The following is an 18,593-nucleotide window of genomic DNA, read 5'->3' as shown; positions in this document are numbered from 1 at the left end:
GGTTCGGTCTCTGTTCCAGGGAATAGAATGTGTGTTTTATTTTATGTAGATTTAAAAAAAAGCAGTTCCCATTTTACTTGATGTTATAACCTAAAAGGGGATGTTTTAAAAAATGATATACCGCTGGTCTGTGACTCCAAAAAAATTGTCCAGAACGTATAATAAAGGCACTTCAAAATTATGTTGGAAATATGGACAATATTAACAATCATTTTATTATGCTTGGTGGATGTGTAAAAAAGAAAAGCCAGAAATTTCTAGGTTGAAAGATATTTATTCATTAATTTTTTTTTCATCTTTATTACTTTATAAATACAAAGAGTTTTAAAGATCAACATTCAATGGAAATCCGATTGTTTTCTTGCTGGGGCTGGTGGGTGAGAAAAAAAGTCAAGGAACATATTAATTAGTCATTTTAATATGATTATTTATCTGAGGTTATTAATATGTGCAAAAACGGAACAACTCTGAAATTTCCAGGAATGGCTGATGAAGATGACAGAACAAGCAGAGGTGGCAAAATTGATTCAGAGGAAGATCAACAACCACATTTGTCAGTGACTGCAAATCCCTTCTGGACATTTTGCTGAAAAAAAGAAGGAAAAAAAATCAACTTACACTAAATGTATTAGAAGATTGAGAAAACGTAGGTTATGGAAAGAAGTAAATTATGAGGGCAAAATGTATCTGTAATCACTGTCAAGAATATCAGAACCTGCTTCAATATAATAATCATAATAAAGTTGGAAGGGACCTTGGAGGTCATCTAGTCGAACCCCCTGCTCAGGCGGAAACCCTATATCAGCGATGGTGAACCTTTTAGAGACCGAGTGCCCAAAATGCAACCCAAAACCCACTTATGTATCGTTGGGTGCCGGGTGGGCGTGGCTGCGGTGGTAACAGCAGACTGGGTGGGACTAAAAAGTTCAATCAATCAATTCCAACTTTGCGGGATCTTGTTGAAATTGATTGAACCTTTTTTTTTGCACACGGTGGCAGAGGCCTAAAGCGAAAAGGTTTTATAAAACCCAGCTGAAGGCCTAGGACTGGGGCGACGGCGCATGTGCCCACAAAGAGGACTCTGAGTGCTGCCTCTGGCATGCGTGCCATAGGTTCGCCACCACGGCCCTATACCATTTCAGACAAGTGACTGTCTCTAGTCTCTTCTTGAAAACCTCCAGGGGTGGAGTGTCCACAATTTCTGGTGGCAAGTTGTTCCACTGGTTAATTGTCCTCACTGTTAGGAACTTGCTCCTTAATTCCAGGTTGCTTCTCTCCTTGATCAGTTTCCATCCATTGCTTCTTGTATAATTCATTTTTTTTCCTAATTTCTTTTTTTACTACTGTATTTACTATTTTTCCTTATTATTTTTCATTTCTTTTATGGTTAGTTTCCAGTAGGGTTTATTAAAAATGTCTCCCATAAAAATACATGTTTTTTTTTAAAAAACAATAAATTCCTCACGCTTTACACTATAAGTAGACTTTGACTTACAACCATTCATAACAATTCAAACTTATGATGGCCTTGGGCAGAGGTAGGCAACCTTGGCTCTTTTATGACTCGTGGACTTCAACTCCCAGAATTCCTCAGCCAGCATGGGGGAAATACGGCCCCTTCATGACTTGTGGACTTCAACTCCCAGAATTCCTGAGCCAGCATGGGGGAACTTTGGCCCCTTCATGACTCGTGGACTTCAACTCCCAGAATTCCTGAGCCAGCATGGAGGAGCTATGGCCCCTTCATGACTTGTGGACTTCAACTCCCAGAATTCCTGAGCTAGCATGGGGGAACTTTGGCCCCTTCATGACTCGTGGACTTCAACTCCCAGAATTCCTGAGTCAGTATGGGGGAACTATGGCCCCTTCATGACTCGTGGACTTCAACTCCCAGAATTCCTGAGCCGGCCTGGCTCCTCATGGAAACCTCTCCATTTCTCCTCAGCATGGCTGGCTTAGGATTTCTGGGAGTTGAAGTCCACAAGTCATAAAAGAGCCAAGGTTGCCTACCCCTGATCTAATCCAATGGTTTTCAAACTTGGCTTTTTTATGACTTGTGGACTTCAACTCCCAGAATTCCTCAGCCAGCATGGGGGAACTATGGCCCCTTCATGACTCGTGGACTTCAACTCCCAGAATTCCTCAGCCAGCATGGGGAAAACTTTGGCCCCTTCAAGACTCGTGGACTTCAACTCCCAGAATTCCTCAGCCAGCCTGGCTCCTCATGGAAACCTCTCCCTTTCCCCTCAGCATGGCTGGCTCAAGGATTCTGGGAGTTGAAGTCCACAAGTCATGAAGGGGCCATAGTTCCCCCATGCTGGCTCAGGGATTCTGGGAGTTGAAGTCCACGAGTCACAAAAGAGCCCAGGTTGCCTACCCCTGGGCTAGACTGTCGGCGAGCCCTATTGGAGGGTGTCTTAGAGTTACACCACCAACTTGGAGGAAAGGAGGTTTGATCTCTGCCTTCTTCTGCTAAAAGTCCCTTCCCAGCTTCTTGGAGACTCTGTTTCGAGGTTAATGTTCCTTGGCAAGTCAACTGGGAGATTCATGAGGACTAGAAAACATGTTAGAAATGAATTGGGACGTGGCAGAAGTGAATGGTAAGGAAATCAGAGTGGGGAAGGTATTGGAGCTGGAAGGGAAGGGAAGGAGAGGAGGAAGGAAGGAAGAAAAAGAAAAAGAAAGGAGGGAGGGACGAAGGAGAGAGGTGGAAGGAAGGGAAGGAAGAATGGAGGAGAAAGGAAGGAAGGAAGAGAGAGAAAGAAAAAGAAAAGAGAAGAGGGAGGAAGGGAGGAAGAGAGAGAGAAAGAAAGAAAGAAAGGAAGAAAGGAAGGAAGGAAGAAAGAAAGAAAGAAAGAAAGAAAGGAGGGATGGAAGGAAGGGAAGAAGGGAAGGAAGAGAGCGAAAGAAAAGAGAAGAGGGAAGGAGGGAGGAGAGATGGTAGGAAGGGAAGGAGAGAGGAGAAAGAAAGGAAGGAAGGGAGAGAAAGAAAGAAAAGGGAGGGAGGCGAAAGGAAGTTAAGAAGAAAGAGAGAAAAAGAAAAGAGGGAGAGAGGGAGGAGAGAGAGGGTGGGAAGGGAAGGAGAGGAGGAAGGAAGGAAGGAAGAGAGAAAAAGAAAGAAAAAGAAAGGAGGGAGGGAGGGAGGAAGGAAGGAGAGAGATGGAAGGAAGGGAGGAGAAAAGAAGGAAGGAAGGAAGGAAGGGAGAGAGAGAGAAAGAAAAAGAAAAGAGGGAGGAAGGAAGGGAGAGAGAGAGAGACAGAGAGAGAGGGAGAGGGCGAGAGAGAGGAAATTAGTTAGGTGAACTCTCTGCAAGCAAGATTTGGATAAGACCTTCCCTTTATAGGCTTGTATTTGTAAGGATAAAGTGGAAGCAGAGTTGCATGGAACATGGGAATTTCCCTGGAAAAGGCAGATTATATATACACCTGCAGAAAGACACATAAAAAAATTGCAATAATTAGGTGTCCCTCCCCCCCTTAGAGGTGCCTACACCACATCATTCTTGGTCCTCCTCAAACGTCACATGCTTCTTCCTCAGAAAAAAGGCCTCCACCGCTCGCCCACCTGAGACCCCAGCCTCTGGCAGAGCTTCTCGTAGGCCTCTCGCGTCTCCAGGTGGGTCACGTTGGGTCTCTGCAAAGGGACCCTTTCTTCGCCCTCCTTCCGGTTCTTCCTCAGAAGCTTCTCGTACTTCAAGACGTTCCTCGCCATCCGTTCATTGCCTGGATCTGCGGGAGAGAAGAATCTGTCGCAAGCGTTGGGTGAAACAGCATCGTCGTTAAATGAATCACATGGTCGTTCAGATAGTCACACAATTGTTAAGTGAACTCAGCTTTCTCAATTGACATTTGCAACTGGTCGCAAATGCGAGCATCTGAGTTGCAATCACGGGAGTGGCACGATGGTCATCAGCTTCAGAACAGGTTATAAATCACTTTTTCTGAGGCCATTGTGACTTGGATCCATTGTTAAATGAACAGTTATAAGTCAAGCAAAACCTGTGCAGCCATTTTTAATGTCAGGATAATAATTTAATAGCTAACCAGCTTATGTACAGGTGGGTGATGCAATGATAGGATGATGCAATGATAGGAATGATTCAGCAGGGTCTGTGTCCCTTTAAGAGTCTGAGTATAAAAGGGAAGTTTTTTTTGTTGGAGTCTTCCTCTCTCTCTCATCCTTTTGACTGCTGTAATTGCTGTATATTGGAGTTTGCTGAATGACCACGCGTATGTATCTTATTTCTAGTGCAGTGGTTCTCAACCTGTGGGTCGCGACCCCATTTGGGGTCGAACGACCCTTTCACGGGGGTCGCCAAACAATGCAGTCCGCCATTTTTCCCCCCTTTTCCTTAGCTGTGCTACTCCCTCTTATTCTATTGGCTTTTGAAAGCCAATAGAATAGACTCTATTGAATAGAGCATTGCTATATTGTTTTTGTGATTAATCACTATGCTTTAATTATGTTCCATTCGTAACAATGAAAATACACCCTGCATATCAGATATTTACATTATGATTCATAACAGTAGCAAAATTACAGTTATGAAATAGCAATGAAAATAATTTTATGGTTGGGGGTCACCACAACATGAGGAACTGTATTAAGGGGTCACGGCATTAGAAAGGTTGAGAACCACTGTTCTAGTGTATATTTGTAGATATTCTACAATAAACCACATTTAAGTACAAACCACTGTTTACTGTATTTATTCCTGGGTTACCTCAGCGCAATAAGACTGTGCATGCTCTGACATTTAAGCACGGCTTTCATTTTATAGGGCAGAGGGCTTTAAAATTTTTAGGCTCTGGAACTTCTTAATTTTATTTTATTTTTTATTTTTTTTAAACGGAACCATTAATCAAGAGGCAATATTCTACCCATGGAAAATTGGCAAGAGGGTGGAACTTGTGTTTGCAATTTATTTCCCTTTCAACGTTCAGAAAAAGGACTACCTCGGTTTTGTCCCCAAAATATAGATTAGCTCTTGGGAGGAATATATATTTTAAGTAGTATTTTACTTTTTGTGTTTCTTCACTCTTGCTCTCTTTTCCTTTTGTTCACTGTTTTTACCCATTATTTAAGAAATGTAAAAGTGTTGAGATGGTTTATATGGGAAAAATGGATTTAAATCTTTAAATGTAGTTAACTGTTAAGAAAATCTTAACCAGCAAGAATACTTTGAACTTTATGGGAAACAAATCCAAATAAGGACTGTCACAGGATGTAAGGTGAGGCAACCAAAATGATTAGATAGAAAAGAAACATTATATTGATGTGATCATTATTTCTAGGAATATTGGGGGAAAAAATCATATATGTAACTGTTATTTAACAAAATAACAAGAACTGAATTATTTCAAGGTTTGCAAAGAAGACATTTTGGGGAAAAGGGGAAATCAACTAAATGTACTTGTGGATTATGGATTATAGAAACCAATTGTCAATGATTTTTGTTTATAAATATAAACCCAGCAAACACACCGTTTACCAACTATTAAGTGATTTATGTTTTTAAAAAATCAATAAAATATATGGAGGAAAAGTTCCTCCATTTGCTGTTCAGTACAAAAAACGCGACTGATTGGAAACGCGGAATCAATATTTCCAATGTAGGAAAATTCAAATGATGAGCTCCCCAATTGTCGCTAGTCCTCAAATTAAGTGAATCCAGTTTCCAATGGACTTTGCTTGTCCAAAGGTCGCAACAAGGGATCACACGACCCCCGGTATGTTGCAACCATCATAAATACGAGTCAGTTGCCAAGGGTCTGAATTTTGATCACGTGACGGTGGGGGAGGCTACAACTGTCATAAGCCCATGTCAGCTTCCGAGCATTTGCATTTTGAGCACATGCTGCAAAGTGCGAAAAACGGTAACCCCTTTTTTTCAGCGCCGTTGTAACTTCGAACGGCCACTAAACAAAACAGTCGAAAGTCGAGGATTGCCTGTACAGTAATCCGGAGTTTAATTTCTTAGCCAAACAAATCGGTGTTCAGTCAATGGGGTTCTTTTTTCTTGAGAAAAATGCCAAAAAGTCAAAATGGCAGAGGGTCCGAATTTGCACCAATAAAAAGGCAGGAACCCTTGTGGCTGCCATCTTGACTTTTTTGACCTGTGGGCCCTATTGAAAACTGCAATGGATAATAATGGACAATTGCATCCATTTTCTGCCCGCTTGGGTCCTTAATCTCCCACAGGACCAGATCAGGTTTTGCAGAAGTTGGTTTGAAAAAGCCTGCTGGATGGACGGCTGTGTGTTTCTTATCCTTTTTCTCGAAAAAAACAAAAAAAGATGAATTTGCCAGCTGGCTAGAAACATGTTTTTGCTGTTCCTGGTCCTCAAACTGCTGTTTGACTCAGCGTCTGAAATTTCAGAGAGGGCGAAATCTCCCTTGCCAGTTTGAAAAAAAAAAAATTTAAGGAACCTTTTAAATGCCTCTTTCCAAGCTGTTTTTGACGACAGATTAGCCTTACTAGCCAGACAATTCTAAGTTAATTAATTGGAGATGATTTCATTCTACATTAGTCACGATTGGGCTGTGGTTAGGAAGCAGCAACGCTTCTCCATGATCCAATTTAGAATAAAACTGTGTGCTTGAATAGATTCTGCTCCAGAAGCGGTGAATGCTCCAACACTGGAACTTTTTTAAGAAGAGACTGGACAGCCATTTGTCTGAAATGATATAGCAGTGGTTCTCAACCTGTGGGTCGGGACCCCATTTGGGGTCGAATGACCATTTCACGGGGGTCGCCAAACAACGCAGTCCGCCATTTTTCCCCCCTTTTCCTTAGCTGTGCTACTCCCTTTTATTCTATTGGCTTTTGAAAGCCGATAGAATAGACTCTCTTGAACAGAGTCTAATTCTATTGGCTTTCAAAAGCCAATAGGAATTGTCCAGGGCTGTCTCTGCCCTGCTGAGCCCGCCAAAAGTCCCATTCTGCAAACGGTGCTGCACCAGTTGAGTAGTCCTCGACTTACGACCGGTTGAGTAGTCCTCAACTTACGACCGGTTGGGGGGGTCGCGACATTAAAAAGGTTGAGAACCACTGTGATATAGGGTTTCAAGCCTGAGCAGGGGGTTGGACTAGATGACCTCCAAGGTCCCTTCCATCATCATCATCATCATCATCATTATTATTAAGTTCAGACTTGGTGTTAACTGGGAGATGGACAGCAAATAAATTTGGAAAAAAGTAAAATAAAATGAATGCATATGTCATCTTTTATCCAAAAGAAGGACTAGACAAAAAGTCCTTGACTTGTAACCGGAACTGAGCACAAAATTAAGATTTTAAGCCACAGTCATTAAGTCGAGGCATCACATGACGGAAATCGATGTGATGACCATTTTTTATGATGGCCGTTAAGCGAATGCCGCCGTTAATTGAATCTAATTTCCCCAATGGATATTTTTTACTGGAAACCAGAAATGAACACCGGAAACCAGCAAAAAAAAACCCCAAAAAAACAACCACAAATCACAGCCACATGATCACGGGACACAGCAAAGGATTATAAATAATAATAATAATGATGATAATAATAATACAGTTGGAAGGGACCTTGGAAGTCATCTAGTCCAACCCCCTGCGCAGGCAGGAAACCCTATACCATTTCAGACAAATGGCTGTCCAGTCTCTTCTTAAAAACCTCCAGTGTTGGAGCATTCACAGCTTCTGGAGGCAGGTGGTTCCACTGGTTAATTGTTCTCACTGTCAGGAAGTTTCTCCTTAGTTCTAGGTTGCTTCTCTCCTTGATCAGTTTCCATCAGTTGCTTCTCGTTCTGCCTTCAGGCGCTTTCGAAAATAGCTTGACTGCCTCTTCTTTGGGGCAGCCCTTGAGATACTGGAAGACTGCTATCATGTCCCCCCTAGTCCTTCATTAAACTAGACCTACCCAATTCCAGCAGCCGTTCCTTATATGTTTTAGCCTCCAGTCCCCTAATCATCTTTGTTGCTCTTCTCTGCACTCTTTCTAGAATCTCAACATCTTTTTTACATCGTGGTGACCAAAACTGGATGCAGGATCCCAAGTATGGCCTTACCAAGGCCTTGTAAAGTGGTATTAACACTTCACGTGATCCTGATTCTATCCCTCTGTTAATGCAGCCCAGCACTGTGTTGGCTTTTTTGGCAGCTGCAGCACACGGCTGGTTCCTATTTACGTGATTGTCCACTAGGACTCCGAGGTCCCTCTCACAGTTGTAAAGGTGAGCTGGTTGCCAGATGCACAAAACATAATTCTAATTTTGTGTGAACATCTTAACTCTGAACACAGGTATTAAGCAGCTACAGCGAGGTCCGTTGTCATTTCAAACGCTCCTAAAGCAATCCATCATAAGTCAAGGACTCATAATCATCCCTGTAGTGACCGTTCAAAGTTACGATAGCGCCGAAAAAGTGACTTATGACCATTTTTCACACTTATGACCATTGCAGCATCCCCCCAGTCATGTGATCAAAATTCAGACGTTTGGCAGCTGACTCGTATTTACGACGGTGGGTGTGTCCCGTGGGGGTTGCACAATCCTCTTTTGTGACTTCCTGACAAGCAAAGTCAAGGGGGGGGGAGCCAGATTCACTTAACAACAATGTTACTCATTTAACAATTGTGGTGATTTGCTTAACAACCTTGGCAGGAAAGGTCTTAAAGCTGTCTCACTTAGCAACAGAAAATTTGGGCTTCGTTGTGGTCGTAAGCCGAGGACTACACGCAGTAATAATTCTGGGGGGGGTGTCAAATGGTCATTAAAAGTGTATTTTTTTCTTAAACAATTCGCTTTTTCCAATGGGAGGCCTCTCCTGTTTGCTGCGAATATAGGAAACAAAAGGGATGAAATTTCTTGTCTCTTATCTATATGGCATTTTGGTATTTGGGAGCTAAATTCAGAGTCGCCTGCTTTTCGGGTAAATACAGTCTTTTTTTGGCAGTGAAGATGTGATGGAATTTATTAAGAACACAATCTTTGAAAGCCCACGGTGTCAGACTGACAGACCAAATAAATCTGGATATTTCTTTCCGAGAAGCACATACCGTAGTGAAGAAATTCTTGGGACAGCCTTAAGGCGTGAGAAATGTTCCCTGCCTTGCAAAAACAAGATTTCAAAGAGGAAGGGAGGAGAGAGAGAGAGAGAGAGAAAAGGAGTGGATCATTAACATTTTATAGGAATAAAGAGATTAAATTTCAAAATGACTCTTGCCTGAGCCCAGTTTAAAAACCGGGCCACAACATCCACTGGCAGTTTCATGCAGCGTATGAAACACAGCATTGTAGCAACCCCAAATTTGAAATTGGACATGTTTTATAAAAAGGTTAACATTGTCTGTTTCGGGATTTGCTCCACCTGTATTCCTTTAAAAATCAGAGTAAATCCTTGGTGTAATAGTGTCAGGAACAAAGCAAAAAAAGTTTGCCTTAATTGCATTTCCCTTGAGTGGACTAGCACCCCTTAAAATGTGCCAAATCCAATTTTATTCGGATACCTGACATGATTGATCTACTTACGTCAGTGGTTCTCAACCTGTGGGTCGGGACCCCATTTGGGGTCAAACGACCATTTCACGGGGGTCGCCAAACAATGCAGTCCGCCATTTTCCCCCCCTTTTCCTTAGCTGTGCTACTCCCTTTTATTCTATTGGCTTTGGAAAGCCAATAGAATAGACTCTCTTGAATAGAGTCTCATTCTATTGGCTTTCAAAAGCCAATAGGAATTGTCCAGGCTGTCTCTGCCCTGCTGAGCCTGCCAAAAGTCCCATTCTGCAAACGGTGCTGCACTAGTTGAGTAGTCCTCGACTTACGACCGGTTGAGTAGTCCTCGACTTACGACCGGTTGGGGGTCGCAGCATTAAAAAGGTTGAGAACCACTAACTTACGTAGATATAGACAAGTACAAATGCAAATTCAGATTTAACGGACATTTGGATTTAATGGACACGCCTTTTCCCAGACAGTGTATTAATGACACGTAACTCTAACTCGTCAGAAAACAACCAGCTTTCCCCATTCTTGGCAGCTTCCAAGATCTCAGCCGTGTTGTCAACATCAGCAATTTTAAGATGTGTGGACTTCAACTGCCAGAACTGAAGCTTGCAGGGCTCAGCCAGGGCCTGGAGGCTGCCAGGTTGTGGATGGAGAAGAACAAAAAGCACCTCAACCCAGGCAATTCGGAGAGAGCTGGGATTCAGGAAGGGAGGGAGGAAGGAAGGAAGGATGAAAAAAAAAAAAGAGAGAGAGAGAGAGAGAAAGAAAGAAAGAAAGAAAAGGAAGAAAGAAAGAAAGAAAGAAAGAAAGAAAGAAAGAAAGAAAGAAAGAAAGAAAGAAAGAAAGAAAGAAAGAAAACTTTGGATCTGAGGCATCCTGGATCTGGACAGTCTTCATTTTTAACTCTAGACACAATAGAGTTTGTGCAATTTGGGGATAGTTATGAACTTAGGAAGGGAAGAAGGGAAATAGAAAGAAAAAGAAAGAAAGAAAGGAAGAAAGAAAGAAAGAAAGAAAGAAAAAAGGAGGGGGGAGGGAGGGAGAGAGAAAGGAAGGAAGAGAGAAAGAGAGAAAGAAAGAGAAAGAAAGAAAGAAAGAAAGAAAGAAAGAAAGAAAGAAAGAAAGAAAGAAAGAAAGACAGACTTTGGATCTGAGGCATCCTGGATCTGGACAGTCTTCATTTTTAACTCTAGACACAATAGAGTTTGTGCAATTCGGGGATAGTTTTGGACTTAGGAAGGGAGGGAGGGAGAGAGAAAGGAAAGAAGGAAGCAAGGAAGCAAGAAAGAAAGAAAGAAAGAAAGAAAGAAGGAAAGAAAGAAAGAAAGAAAGAAAGAAAGAAAGAAAGAAAGAAAGAAAGAAAGAAAGAAAGAAAGAAAAAGAAAGAATTCCAAAGTGCCCTTTGGAATAACTGAAAGCCGCTGTCCATTCCGGGAGCTGCTATCAGGCTCACCATGAAGTAGGAGAAGGCCAGATGGTCCAGGGCATCTTCCAGGCTGCCCTCGTCTTCCATCTTCCAGTTCCCGTAGGAGCTCCGGAAGAGCCTGGCGGCTTCCTCCATCCACAGGATCGCGTGGTAATAATCCTCCGTATCATACGCCACCTGCAAGCAAGGGGGCAGATCAGATGCCCAGCAAAACCCAGACGGGTCGGAGGAGCAGGAACGGGGGGGCCCTCCCTGCCCCTGTGGCCCTAGATTCGAAGACCAGGGGGACTCCTGGGAACCACACCGGTCCTGCTCCGTGGCTGCACGTCCCCAAGCACTGTAGGGCCTGGGCCCAGATGACCCGCCGGACTGCCTATTTCCAATATTTTGTGATTAATTGTAATTAATTGTGATTAATTTTGTGATTAAAATATCAATTAATATTTATATGGTATTTATATGTAAAGGTGTAGGTGTATACATATGCTGCATGTAGCATCTTTAAATGTGTGTTGTGTATGTGTACACTTTTGAGAGCAAGCGACAAAATTTCTTTTAATGTGTGCCAATATGCCCACAATAAAAACTGACAATAAAGGTTATCTATCTACCTACCTACCTACCTACCTACCTACCTACCTATCTATCTATCTATCTAATCTATCTATCTATCTTCTATCTGTCTGTCTGTCTGTCTGTCTGTCTATCTATCTATCTATGTATCTTTATCTGTCTGTCTGTCACCTACTTATCTTTATCTGTCTGTCTGTCTCTCTCTCTCTCTTTATCTGCCTGCCTGCCTGCCTGCCTGCTATCTATCTATCTATCTATCTATCTATCTATCTATCTATCTATCTATCTATCTATCTATCTATCTATCTATCATTATCATCTATCTATCTATCATCTATCATTATCATCTATCCATCTATCTATCTATCATCTATCTATCTATCACTATCATCTATCCATCTATCTATCTATCTATCTATCTATCTATCTATCTATCTATCTATCCATCACCTATCTATCTATCTATTATTATTATCATCTATCTATCTATCTATCTATCTATCTATCTTTTATTTATCATCTCTCATCTCTCAATCTATCTATCTATCTATCTATCTATCTATCTATCTATCTATCCATCCATCCATCCATCCATCCATCCATCCATCCATCTATCTATCTATCTATCTATCTATCTATCTCTCTCTGCCTATCTATCTTTATCTGTCTGTCTGTCTGTCTGTCTATCTATCTATCTATCTATGTATCTTTATCTGTCTGTCTGTCACCTACCTATCTTTATCTGTCTGTCTGTCTGTCTCTCTCTCTCTCTTTATCTGCCTGCCTGCCTGCCTGCCTGCCTGCCTGCCTGCCTGCCTGCCTGCCTATCTATCTATCTATCTATCTATCTATCTATCTATCTATCTATCTATCTATCTATCTATCTATCTATCATTATCATCTATCTATCTATCATCTATCTATCATTATCATCTATCTATCTATCTATCTATCTCCATCCATCCATCCATCCATCCATCCATCCATCCATCCATCTATCTATCTATCTATCTATCTATCTATCTATCTATCTATCTTTTATTTATCATCTCTCAATCTATCTATCTATCTATCTATCTATCTATCTATCTATCTATCTATCTATCTATCTTTTATTTATCATCTATCTATCTATCTATCTATCTATCTATCTATCTATCTATCTATCTATCTATCTGATTGGCCCCAAACTCACCACCTTTCATGCCTAAGGCGGGACTAGAACTCACCGTCTCCTGGTAATCGTCCCAAAGTCACTCAGTGGGCTGTCGTGCCTAAGGCGGGACTAGAACTCACCGTCTCCCAGCTTCTAGCAGAGTTTGCAAGATCCTGCTTATCATGTGGTCTTGTCGTCTTGCCTTTTCGGACCTCACCTCCCAGACCCCACAACCCCAAAGCCCCTTAGCCCAAAGAGGAACCCTCTAAGAAACCAACCCACCGCCGGACTGCCCCCTTTTCGTGAGGGGAAGCCTCCCAAGCCCTTGTTTGAGGAATTCGTGAGTTGGCCCTCATGACTTCAGCGCCTCACCTTCCCGATGTGGAAACAGTCATCGGCGGACAAGGCGAAGTCCTGGCTGGGATGGTAGACCTCAGGGTGGGTCTCGCTCGCTGTGCGAAACCGGCCTCGGGCCAATTCTGGGACGCTCAGAGCGTAGACATCTTGAAGCCGTAGGAGGGCCCGGCTGGCTCCTTGGAGATCTTCAAGGAGTGGTAGATGGTCTTCTAATCGGTGATAGTTCATCTTCAGGACTGAAACACCCAGTTGGGTTGGACAACGTATGAGTGATATGTTGGTCAGAGCTGCTCAGAAACAAGCTAGTTTTCTCCATTTTGTGGCAACTTGGACGCTATTCAGCCGCGTTGCTCCACCTCAGCCACATAAAGAGGTGTGGACTTCAACTCCCACAATTCCCCAGCCAGCTCATTTAGTGACCGTTCCAAAGTTACGGCGGCGCCGAAAAAAATGTGACCTATGGCCGTGTTTCACAGTTACGACCTTTGCAGCTTCCCCAGGGACACGTGATCAAAACTCCAGACGCTTGGCAACTGGTTCGTATTTAGGACCGTTGCTATGTCCCAGGGTCACGTGACCTCCCCCCTTTTGCCGACCTTCCGACGAGGAAAGTCATGGGGGAAGCCAGATTCACTTAACCAGGTTACTGACTGAACTGCAGTGGTTCACTTAACAACGGCGGCCAAGGAAGGTCGTCAAATGGGCCAAGACTCGCTTCACAAATGTCTCACTTAGCGACAGAAATTTTGGGCTCAGTTGTGATAAGGCGAGGACTACCTGTATTATCCTCCAACTAGGGGCCCTTCGGATCTGTAGGTATCAACTCCCATAATTCCCTAACCCAGGGGTAGGCCACCTTGGCTCTTTTATGACTCGTGGACTTCAACTCCCAGAATTCCTGAGGCAGCCATGCTGAGGGGAAAGGGAGAGGTTTCCATGCTGAGCCATGCTGGCTCAGGAATTCTGGGAGTTGAAGTCCACGAGTCATGAAGGGGCCATAGTTCCCCCACGCTGGCTCAGGAATTCTGGGAGTTGAAGTCCATGAGTCATGAAGGGACCATAGTTCCCCCTTGGTGGCTCAGGAATTCTGGGAGTTGAAGTTCATGAGTCATAAAGAGGCCATAGTTCCCCCATGCTGGCTCAGGAATTCTGGGAGTTGAAGTCCCCGAGTCATGAAGGGGCCATAATTTCCCCCATGCTGGCTGAGGAATTCTGGGAGTTGAAGTCCATGAGTCATGAAGGGACCATAGTTCCCCCATGCTGGCTGAGGAATTCTGGGAGTTGAAGTCACCAAGTCATGAAGGGGGCCATAGTTCCCCCACGCTGGCTCAGGAATTTTGGCAGTTGAAGTCCACGAGTCATGTGGGGCCATAGTTCCCCCATGCTGGCTGAGGAATTCTGGGAATTGAAGTCCATGAGTCATAACAGAGCCAAGGTTGTCTACCACTGCTCTAACCGCTCAAGACAACTGCTGAGCATTCTGGGAGTTGAAGTCTGTACAGCCTCGTTTCTCCACCTCAGCAACTTAAAGAGGTGTGGACTTCAACTCCCAGAATTCCTGTGCGGGGTTCACAGCAGATATTTTTTCCTTGTGCCCGAGGAAATATCTGCCCCTACCTAGGAATAAACTCTCAACCTTCCGAATTGGAGGCCAGCGTCTTCGCCCCTGGCCATCACACTGGGGGCGGTCCACAGAACTAGGGCCAAATAAAAACAGTCCTCCATTTACAAACGGCCGCTAAACGAACTTTTGCAAATAGAGGACTGCTTTTATTGGGTCCTACCCCTGGAGACCACCCCCTATTTGAACAAACTTTCTCTCTCCAGCAATTAAAGAGTGGTAAGGAAAAAGCACCTTGGATATTCTCATTTCCTTCCATGCTATAAACTACGTTTCTCCAGTCTGACTGCAGCCTCTTGATCAGGGCAAACGCCATCAAGGGGTTCTCCAGGGAGCTGCCCGATCCCTGATGCAAATCCTGGATCTTCTGGTAGAATCTGGAAAGCAGAAATGTCGTTATTTTATCATTTGTTAACCCATCCGTCAGGATAGATAGAACTGGAAGGGGACCGTGGAGGTCTTCTAGTCCAGCCCCCTGCTAGACCCTATTCCATTTCGGACAAATGGCTGTCCAGTCTCTTCTTAAAAACTTCCAGTGTTGGAGCATTCACTGCTTCTGGAGACAGGTTGTTCCACTGGTTAATTCTTCTCACTGTCAGGAAGTTTCTCCTTAGTTCTAGGTCGCTTCTCTCCCTGATTAGTTTTCAACCTCTTATAACTCTAGACAACACAGGATCAACAGTAGAAACCTTTCTGGGTTCTGTAATATCTCAAAGATTTAAAATGGACACCTAACACCAAAAATGTCATCAAAAGAATGTTCTTCCTGTGCCAACTCAGGAAACTGAGGCTGCCCAAAGAGCTGTTGAAACGGTTCTACGGAGGAATAGCTGAGTCTGTCGTTTGCACCTCAATAACTGTCTAATTTGGCACCGCAACCAAACAAGACAGACCACAGACTTCAACAGATAGTTAGGACTGCAGAAAACAAAAAAACTATTGCAACCAGCCTGCCTTCCATTGAGGAGTTATATTTTGCACAAGCCAAAAAGAGGATTGTAAAAGTATTTACAGAACCCTCACATCCTGGATATAAACCGTTTCAACTTGTTCCTTCAAGACGACGCTATAGGGCAGGGGGTCTTCAAACTTGGCCCTTTGATGGCTTGTGGACTTCAACTCCCAGAATTCCTCAGTAAGCCTAAAATTCCTGTCAGCGTGGACGGACTTCAACTCCCAGAATTCCTCAGTAAGCATGGATGGACTTCACCTAAAATTCCTGTGAGCGTGGGTGGACTTCACCTCCCAGAATTCCCCAGTCAGCATGGAGGAACTTCACCTAAAATTCGTGTCAGCATGGATGGACTTCACCTAAAATTCCTGTCAGCGTGGATGGACTTCAACTCCCAGAATTCCCCAGCCATCCAGAAACAATACTCTAAGCCAGAGGTCTTGAAACTTGGGCCTTTTATGACTCATGGACTTCAACTCCCAGAATTCCTCAGCCAGAATGCCTGGCTGAGGAATTCTGGGAGTTGAAGTCCACAAAGGGCCAAGTTTGAAGACCCCTGCTATAGGGCCTTGCACACCAGAACGACTAGACCAGGGGTAGGCAACCTTGGCTCTTTTATGACTTGTGGACTTCAATTCCCAGAATTCCTGAGTCAGCAGGGCTGGTTCAGGAATTCTGGGTATTGAAGTCCACAAGTCATAAAAGAGCCAAGGTTGCCTACCCCTGGACTAGACCTAAGGACAGTTTTTTGCCCCACGCCATCACTCTGCTTAACAACTAATTCCTACAACACTATCAAAAGACTAGTAAAGCTTTATTACTATGATATACACTGTCAAAATACTAGTAAAGCTGTATTACTATGATACTCCTCATCTTTCCTATTACCTATCCTTACCTTCTTATGACTATAAATTTGCTGCTTGTATCTTATAATTTATATTGGTTTCTTTTTTTTTTTGTACCCTAATATGATTTAGGTTGTTTGCTTAGCTAGTACTCTATGACCATCACTAAGTGTGTATTTCACGATTTGTGATGAATGTATGTTCAAGTTGTATGTGATCATGATTATCAATATTACTTGTATGGACACTGAGAGCTTCTGCAGTGGAAACAAATTCCTTGTGTGTCCAACCTCACTTGGCCAGTAAAGAATTCTATTCTATTCTATTTGTGCCTGGGGTGAAACAAGGAAGGAAAGAAGGACGAAAGAAAGGAAGGGACGGGGGAATAAAATGGAAGACGAGAGAAGGAAAGAAATGGAAGGAAAGAGGAAGCGAGGAAGGGGGGGAAACAAGAGGAAGAGCTGGGGGGAAGATATATGGAAGGGAGGCACAGAGGGCGGAAGGGGAATGGAGAAAAAAAGAGAGAGAGAGAAAGAAAGAGACCGAGAGAGAGAGAGAGAGAGAGAGAGAGAGAGAGAGAGAAAGAAGGAAGGAAGGAAGGAAGGAAGGAAGGAAGGAAGGAAGGAAAGAGAAAGAAAGAAAGAAGAAAAAAAGAAAGAAAGAAAGACAGACAGACAGACAGACAGACTTTGGATCTGAGGCATCCTGGATATGGAGAGTCTTCATTTTGAACTCTAGACACAATAGAGTTTGTGCAATTTGGGAATAGTTATGCACTTAGGAAGGGAGGAAGGGAAATAGAAAGAAAAAGAAAGAAAGAAAGAAAGAAAGAAAGAAAGAAAGAAAGAAAGAAAGAAAGAAAGAAAGAAAGGAAGGAAGGAAGGAGGGCGGGAGAGAGAAAGGAAGGAAGGAAGGAAGGAAGGAAGGAAGGAAGAGAGAAAGAGAAAGAAAGAAAGAAAGAAAGAAAGAAAGAAAGAAAGAAAGAAAGAAAGAAAGAAAGAAAGAAAGACAGACAGACAGACAAACTTTGGATCTGAGGCATCCTGGATATGGAGAGTCTTCATTTTGAACTCTAGACACAATAGAGTTCGTGCAATTCGGGGATAGTTGTGGACTTAGGACGTTAGGGAGAGAGAAAGGAAGAAAGGAAGGAAGGAAGGGAAATAGGAAGGAGGGAGGGAGGGAGAGAGAGAGAAAGAGATTATAAACTCATCACTTTGCAATGAGAAAGAAAGAAAGAAAGAAAGAAAGAAAGAAAGAAAGAAAGAAAGAAAGAAAGAAAGAAAGAAAGAAAGAGGAGGAAGGGAAGGAGGGGGCTCCCTCCCGCCCCCTCCCGCCCTCCCCTCCCGCCTTACCTGTCGAGGTCCCGCAGCCGGCCGGCCTCGTCCTCCAGGTAGGCGCGCAGGTGGCGGAGCAGCGCCCCTTCCGTGCCCAGCGCCCGGCGGATGCTGAGCATGGAGCTGAAAGTCTCGCCCGGCGCCCCGCTCCGTGCCGGCAGCGCCGGCAGCAGCAGCAGCAACAGCAGCAGCGCCAGGGCCGCCGGCAGCATCGCGCCTTCTGCTGCCCCCGCCGCCCCAGCCCGGAGAGGAGGAGGAGGAAGAGGAGGAGGCGGAGGCGGGTGGAAAGCAGACGGGGAATCCGGGCGGGGATGGGGGGGAGCAGCCCCCCGAGGGGGGGGAAATGTGGTCAAATGGGAGGGGGGAATCGGGATGGGGTCCAGAAGGAGAGGCGGGGGGAGGGGGCGCTGGGGAGTTGCAGCATTTTTTCAGGAAATTGACTGATAGCAATCTATGGGGGGGGCGCTGTGAGCCCTCCAGGTCCAATCTATGGGGGGGTCTGCCTGACTTTGGATCAGGGAGGGTCGCTCCTGCCCCCCCCCCCCGGCCGAGTGCAACGTTGGGGATAAATCTAGCAAGCTGCGGACAGGCCCATCCAAAGCATCCGAATGCTGCAGGATGAAATCAGACCCCCAGGATTTGAAAACGCCCCCCTCGCCCACTCCCTTTTCCTTTCAGGGCTAGAAGTCCCCCCTCCTATTTTCCCCACAACAACCCTGTGAGGTGGGTTGGGAGAGAATTAGCTTTCGTGGCTACCATGGGATTGTCTCCTAGGGATGGGCCCAAAGTCACCTGTTCAGCTTTAGCGCCTAAGGCAGGACTAGAACTCAGCGTCT

General features: G+C 44.1%; 1 protein-coding gene across 2 annotated transcripts; it reads right to left on the bottom strand.

Moving 5' to 3' along the window:
* Positions 1 to 254: 254 nt before the first annotated feature.
* On the bottom strand, positions 255 to 18,016 carry LOC120309326 (prolyl 4-hydroxylase subunit alpha-3-like). Of its 2 annotated transcripts, none has more exons than XM_039346452.1 (7): positions 17,776 to 18,016; positions 14,855 to 14,997; positions 13,015 to 13,235; positions 10,941 to 11,090; positions 9,040 to 9,091; positions 3,492 to 3,729; positions 255 to 586 (listed from the first exon to the last, which is right to left on the bottom strand). In XM_039346452.1, exons 1-6 carry the CDS (start codon positions 17,967 to 17,969, stop codon positions 3,536 to 3,538), a joined length of 954 nt encoding a protein of 317 aa, XP_039202386.1. In that variant the 5' UTR covers positions 17,970 to 18,016; the 3' UTR covers positions 255 to 586; positions 3,492 to 3,535. The 2 variants fall into 2 exon arrangements, with proteins under 2 accessions (XP_039202386.1, XP_039202384.1); XM_039346450.1 differs by having other exon boundaries at positions 3,566 to 3,729; positions 17,776 to 18,014.
* Positions 18,017 to 18,593: the final 577 nt, after the last annotated feature.

Source organism: Crotalus tigris, unplaced genomic scaffold, assembly GCF_016545835.1.
Source record: "Crotalus tigris isolate CLP2741 ecotype Arizona unplaced genomic scaffold, ASM1654583v1 scf7180000017997.644853, whole genome shotgun sequence".
Taxonomy (NCBI): Eukaryota; Metazoa; Chordata; class Lepidosauria; order Squamata; family Viperidae; genus Crotalus; species Crotalus tigris.
This window is presented reverse-complemented; position numbering and strand designations above follow the sequence as displayed.

Coding starts and splice junctions, on each gene's coding strand:
- LOC120309326 (XM_039346450.1), bottom strand. CDS start 17,969: ATGCTGCCGGCGGCCCTGGCGCTGCTGCTGTTGCTGCTGCTGCTGCCG. Junction 9,092..10,940: donor TGGCCTTCTCCTACTTCATG/GTGAGCCTGATA, acceptor TGTTTTTGCAAG/GCAGGGAACATTTCTCACGC. Junction 587..3,565: donor GCCAGAGGCTGGGGTCTCAG/GTGGGCGAGCGG, acceptor TCTTTTTTTCAG/CAAAATGTCCAGAAGGGATT.